The sequence below is a fragment of the Schistocerca piceifrons genome, chromosome 1 (assembly GCF_021461385.2).
Source record: "Schistocerca piceifrons isolate TAMUIC-IGC-003096 chromosome 1, iqSchPice1.1, whole genome shotgun sequence".
Lineage (NCBI taxonomy): Eukaryota > Metazoa > Arthropoda > Insecta > Orthoptera > Acrididae > Schistocerca > Schistocerca piceifrons.
The window spans coordinates 133,624,372-133,631,503 of NC_060138.1; the positions used below are offsets into that span (position 1 = coordinate 133,624,372).

Sequence of the window (7,132 nt, forward strand, 5' to 3'; positions counted from 1 at the left end):
GTTGTAGTAGTTAGTAGGAGATGAAGAGGCTTGCAAGGGATACAGTAGCGTGGAGGGCTGCATCAAACCAGTCTTCGGACTGAAGACCATAGCAACAACACAACTTTGGGCCTAAAAAAACTTTAAAACAGAAGTATATACATTCCTCTTCATTCAATACAAAAGCGTCTTCTGTGGCCTCTAACACGTAATATTAATGAAATATGTAAACAGAGACATTTGAACTTTTTCGCATTCGGATTTAGTTGTTAGGTTCGGTTCATGGGTTCTAAATAATTCCTTGAGCTGGTTCTGGAACAATATGGTGATCTACTTGTATTGAAACAGGTGAGTGCACAGAACAGTTTTTCATTTTCAGTTGGCTTCGGCTCGTCAGCAGTTGAGTGTTTCCCACTATTTCATGGGCATGAAGTGTAAAAAATTTCTGAATGCGCGTAATTGGCTGCTTTTGTTTATGTAGAATTGTCAGTGTACAGTGTGGTTACTACTTACTTGCTATCCAGATACGTGTGAGTTGTGCATTATACGCTGTGCCGAATATTTCCAATTTGTTGGCAGATCAATAATTTTCATGATATGTCATTTTCCTTTAGCGCAGGTGATCACAGAAAAGAATGTAACTTCACACAACTTCTTGCATATGATGAAGTGTGTTAGTGCCATAAAACACTACTGACATGGTTCCCCCGGTGGTTGAATCTCATGGAAAACCAGCAGATGTCCTATATGATATGTCTGTGTTGTACACGTCAACCTGGTATCGGCTGTCTCATGCGCACCGTAGTAAAGTAATTTTCAAAACTAACTAACACGTGACAGAAAGATCAAATTAAGATGGCAGCTTATGCTGGAGCTCTTATACACCCTCAGGGCGTATACCAGTAACTTAATTTGATGCAGGAGGGTCCATTATAGTACCTACCTCACATGACATAAAGGAAGCAGGCTAGGGCCTCATTTATCATGCACACTGCAGGAAGTAACTAAATAAATACACACATTTACTGAAAATAGCTTGCAACTCTTTTACTGCAATTTGTTTGTTTAGAAGGACATGTCTATCAATCCTCTGGATAATAAAAACACAATGAGTAGTTGAAGAATAACCTATACTTACAATGCAGCTATTAAGTAATATGTCACTAACTGAAAGACGTTTCCTCCTATGACACCACCCGTACACTGCACAATTAGAAGGAGATACGCCCTAGCAAAGATCATACGAAGTGCTTCACTTATGAAATTGTACAAGTATCACGAGATAAGTGACCGCAGCACTAATAATGGCTGTGAAGACACGAAGGTCGATGTCACAGAACCCCATGGCAGAAATTCGTAGTCTCTCCACTGGCAGTTGCAGAACATCAACTGCTGGCCCAGGGCGAAGGAGCGGCTGCAGCCTCGACAGCAACAGAGCTGCTCTGTCGGCGCGGTCAGCCGCAGAGGAACACACCCAGCACAGCGCCAGCTGGCGACACAATATGTTAGTAAGTCCAAATAGACTCACGAGTATTTCCGTACTCTTGTCTCTTTCTTGTGCCAAGACTATTAACCAATAGGCAGTGCAAGTCATAATGATGAAATCTGCCAAGACGGACAGCAACAGTGCGGGTCCGAAGTGGAGACTGCAAAGGCGGGAGCAGCGGTGGAGGGCCATCCTGGCGCGCTGCAGCCGCCGCACCTCCGCCTCCACCGCCCCCGCCGCCCCCGGCTGTCCTGCACGCGTCGCCAGCTCCTCCAGCTCAGCCTCGCTGCCCGCCGGCGGCCGGGTGCTCCTCAGCAGTTGCCCACAGACGACGCCCATCCTGTGTCGGAGTACCAGCACAACGGCGAAGAACTGAACTCTCCAGATCATGATCAAGACTTGTAGGCATATACAGATGAGGTTTATTGGATCATGTCTGAAGAAACAGGTTGCTAGAATGCTCTGTGGTATGACAATGCACACAAGCACTGTAATGAAAAGTAAAATTGCTCTTTGGCGCGTTTTGCGATATATTTCCATTTTGTAAGTGTGATCTCGCACAGCGAGCAACACATCTACCTGCTGCAACAGATCCATTATGCTACTAACGATATGATGTCCGGTAGACAGAGATCTGCATAGAATTGTAGCTGGTTCCGAAACAGTTAGTGAAACAAATGAGACAAATACAAAGCGCACTGTCATAGGGGACAGTGGATTCATTATGATTTGATGCATTACTAAATAACTGCAGTAAAGACCAGAGCCACTGATACAGATGAGCCACATCAAACATATGACGTAGCCTTTGACTCTCTTTACCGACATTCTGTAGAGAGAAGATGGAGAATGTTTGTTGGCACTGATGATGGGAACCAAACCAAAGATTTGAAATAAAAGATATAATGGTCTTACGGCACTTTCGAAGCTATGACCACTCATTTGAGAAACAGAGGTGTGTGGACTGTTCATTATTCTGCGAGCTACCTTCGTATAAGCGAACAGCTGTCACTACTGAGTTATGACCTAGTGCTCTGGCACAACGTGACAATTCCAATTTTGCTGATGGTATAACGATCGAAATGTAATTTCATGATCGCCAGTAATGAGTCATTAACGCTAATGGATCATTAACTTGAGAGGTTGAAGCCTGTATGAATCCTGTGCGAGTTGTTTATAGAACTATGTTTCAACCAATAATAATTTGAGAGCAAGTGTTAACGTGGTATACATATACCATAAGCGATATCAGAACCAAATTAAATAGAGCTTTATAAATTTCCAGTCTGATGAATCAATGTAACCCTTCAGATGTGGTTTGAACTAACAGCGAGAAAGGTTCACGAGAAAGAGATTTTTGTACTGTCTATTACCGCTTTGCCTGATAAGTTTTCTGGCTGTAGACACAAAGAGCTACCTGCGCAAAGCCAGGGCAGATCACTCGTGCTGTATAATAGGAGACAAGAAGTCTTTACAGACATCTGCAACTACGATACACTTATACGGAAAGTTTTTATACCTAGACACACTTTATTTCTTAGAATTGAAATTTATACGTTTATCTTGATGTCAGCTGGTATTTCGTCTGGGGAAGTACACCTCTCTGAGATATCTTGTGCAGTAGCTGGAATAGTCTGTCATGCCTGGTTCCCAAAGGATCTAAATAATTCTGAAAGCACGTCGTTTACTTACAGGGCTCGTTTCGACTGCGTCTATCACTTTTCTTTCTTCCTGCAGTATCAATTCTGTCGTCTTCACTCACTTGCACTTCTTTTTCTATAACATGGTTTTCAAGCTTGTTTTCCTCATGCTGGACCTCTATATATTTCTTCCGCCTTTCAGCTTTCGTGCATAAGGCATTCTAGTAGTATCCGTTAGAGAAAAGCTCATGCAATCTTCAAAGAAAGTAAAAAAAATTATGATGAAAACTGCTAAATGTACGAAGCTATATAAAACTACATTTTGGTACTTCATTTCCCAGTTCGCAGGCTGGTTCGACACAACTCTCGCTCTCCATCTTAACTTGCGCAACCCTTTTCATTACTGAATAACTACTACAACTCGCATTAATTTTAACCAACTTACTACGCTCATACACTGGTCCGTCTCTACGATTGTTACCCCCCACTTACCTACTTTACCAAACCGCCTGTTTCCTCAGGCCTTAGGATGTGTCGTATTAACCAATCCCTTCATCTAGCCAAGTTGTGCCACATATTTCTTTTCAGTCCGTTTCGATTGAATAACTCGTCATTTGTTTTCTGATCTATGCACCTAATCTGCAATATTCTTCTGTAGCACCACTTTTCAAAAGCTTCTATTTACTTTCAGTATGAACTACTGACACTTCACGTTTCATTTCCGTACAAGGCTACACCCCAAACAAATGCTTTCTAAAAAGCCATCCTACCGCTTAAATTTATATTACGTATTAATAAATTCCGCTTCAGCCCCACTTTCCCTGCTATTGCCTGTCTGCCTATTTATCCTTACTACTTTGGCCATCATTCTTGTCCCTCAACTTCAATTCCTTTTTCAAATTTATCCTCAGTTTTCTTTATTGCTTGGTCGTTGTACATACTGATTGACATCGCTTATAGTAAATAAACCTATCACACTCCCTTCTCATCCACTGACCCCCCTCTTCGACTCTTATAACTATAGTCTTAAATAACTTCCAGTTTTATAATCCTGCTGCCCTCAAAACTTCTGTGATAACAGTCCAGACCACACTGTTAAAAGATTTCAAAGGTGTGCTTGTATGTCTCTTGAAACGCTGTGCATCGACAGCTCGCGCCACATCTGTTGGAACAGAATCTTTGGCGTGATGTAGGCGTGGCACGTTTGCCGCCAGTGACGTTCTGGCCGTTTTTCGGGAGAGGCAGTCCGTGAACCAGAGTGGACAGGACAGTTCTGTGGGGCAGTATACTGGATGTTTGGTCCACCAGGCTAGCAGTGGGTGGTCGTCATCACCACATCTCCCAGCGACTCCATGGCCTTCCATTGTTTGCCATCACATAGTGGCTTTGTACGCCCAGTGAGCTAGTTTTAGTTCGTTCCTTCGGTGCCGAGATCACGTGGCGTTCTTATAAACTGATGGGTTTGTACCCAACTGCTTCTATAACGGACTCGGTTCAGCCTCCTGTTGTTGTTATTCCCTGTCCTGTGTCTGGTCAGGCGATTTGGGCAGCATGTCACTCTAGTGAAAACATGCTATAATAATTTCAACTGTGTAACTGCCCTAGAGTTATAACGTGATTCTGCGTTTTGAATTACAGGGGTTTTGCAAATTTCTTTATGTTCAGTGTCATTAATTATGACGTTCAAAATATTTTTCTTGTCTGGTACTTTGTGTACTAAATCGACAAATTGATTTATAGCTGTTTGTATTCCGCATGCATATGTGCCTCACCAGGGCAATTCTTGTTGGTTGTATTTTGATAGGTTATAATCCTAAGCCGAGCTTGTCTTTAGATAGGTGAGGTGCATCAGACAACCGTTTATGTTTTCCTTCCAGCTAATTTTTCCTTCCCGTGACACGGTTAAGTATTTACCGTTTACGGCTCGTGGTGTGCTTTGAAGCTGTATCTCAGTTGGCCACTCATCATCCTTACTATAAAGTGTAAGTATAGGTGGTTACCTTGGCCAGTTACCTAATTATCTTTAGCGACTTTGCACAAATGTGTAGTGTGTGCTGCCACTGTGTAATCTGATGACTTAAGTTTTACTTGTTTTACTTAATGATTACTTCTCTGTGCATCAGGCTATCATTCTATGTTCGTGCCTTGGGGCGTGTTAGAAAAGGAGGAGTGTGGTAAGCAGCTGATCATGCCTGCCCAAAGTAATTTTCGTCCATTCCTCCAGACCACATTGCCTGACAAGTGGTAGTTTCATATCAAGCATCACTCATTGTATTTTGTTTACTCTTAATGAATTTCGTTTAGGTAGACCCGAATTATTTGTTGTATTTTAGTGAAACACATTCTAGATATGGTTGTGGCCTAGCTATTGAATGACTTTTACTTGGATCCTTAAAAGAGATTGTTATGTATTGCTGTAGATATGCCAACAATAACGATTGGAACACAAGATTTGTATATTTTTGGAAAGAGAATAATGTTTTTCTAAATTATATTTTCGTACTTGTTGTCCTCATGAATGACTTTTGGAGATTTGAGAGCAAGTATTTGAATTTATACTACAAATTTCTGTTATTTGATCTCACTTATATATTTGGTAACATTGTTGATGTATTATAAGTAATTGTTCTTAAATAATTCTATGTAATATGTCAAGGTTCTTTTGGCATAATCCATAAAAGTCTTTTTCTGACGTTTGTTAATATAACCCTTGTTACGAATGATATCCATCCCTTATTTGGCCCTCGGTCATGGATGTGAGTGATGTCTTTAGCTTAGTTAGGTTTAAGTAGTTCTACGTTCTAGGGGACTGATGACCTCAGAAGTTAAGTCCCATAGTGCTCAGAGCCATTATTTGGCACAGTCCTTTCACTCCCAGGCAGCCATACGCCAGTAGTGTTTAAAGTTTCAAACATTATCATAATTCGTGATACGCAAAGTGAAATATGTTACATTTGTGAACAATTTTCTAACGCTCTCTCAGACTTCAATATATAGCTCTAAAGTAGCCATATAGCAGTTAAATATGTATAAATTAGCGAAAAGAGATGACAAGCGTCTGTATTCTTCTAAAGAACACAGAATACATGTGTGAATAGCTTTGTGAAACAACAAGTTGTGCTAACATGTGTTAACTTCTCACTTATAGAAACGAGCTGTGCTATGGGACACTTCCCCCTACCATGTATTCATCAGTTAAAAGAGACTACAGTAGTTATTTACATGACAAATCAATTAGTAGTGTTCTAAATGCCTCGAACATGACATGATGCTATTACAAATAACACAAGCGCAAAGCAGCATACAACATCCTACCTTATTCACTTCCTGAAAAATTAGCTAGCATGTAAAGACGTTGTATTTAATTCTCTAGTCAGCCTTCAATCATGGCTCAATGTGTACAAACTTAATCATCAGAATTAATCAGCCTTCACTTGTATCATGACCACAATAAGGTGGCTCGCTATCTGTAGCACTTTTAAGTAGAGCAGGAATGATCTTTCCGGTGAATCACTGTGCAATTCTTTCGGTTGATAATATGTGTATTATACCTTTTATGCATGGGCGCAAATTACAATCTCATAATTAAAATTCTCCCTACATCACTCTTTACAAAACAATGCTTCTATTAATGGAAATATAATCCATTTCATCCATACAAAACAAACCTTGTGCTTTTTGTATCCTTAACATGGTAGAACTGGAAATGTAACAGAAAGAAATGAAGTTGCAATAATGTAGCAACCAGTCTCCAAATACCTGGTGGTTCACAAGGTCTTCAAGGCTCCTCCACTGCATATGAATACGGCAAAGTATGTAGGTGTGCACACTGATAGTGATGAATACCCAGACTAATCTCAAACTGTAGAGCGTATTTCAGCACTGTGTATAAATTGGAATGATCTTACCAGTCGTTTTGCATGTCATGAGGACTGTTCAAGATGATGGCTCCGCATTAAACAAAAGTAATACCGTGAGAACAGCATTATTCCTGAACTATAACTATAGAAACACACATGTCTTACAC

The 7,132-nt window shown here is 40.7% G+C and overlaps 1 protein-coding gene across 1 annotated transcript; it reads right to left on the minus strand.

Moving 5' to 3' along the window:
* Nucleotides 1-1,231: 1,231 nt before the first annotated feature.
* LOC124789196 (gustatory receptor 23a-like) lies at nucleotides 1,232-1,804 on the minus strand. The gene has a single exon (XM_047256525.1). It carries the CDS (start codon nucleotides 1,802-1,804, stop codon nucleotides 1,232-1,234), a length of 573 nt encoding a protein of 190 aa, XP_047112481.1.
* Nucleotides 1,805-7,132: the final 5,328 nt, after the last annotated feature.

Bases quoted from the DNA above. Each gene is read 5' to 3' on its own strand.
- LOC124789196 (XM_047256525.1), bottom strand. From the start codon at position 1,804: ATGGGCGTCGTCTGTGGGCAACTGCTGAGGAGCACCCGGCCGCCGGCG.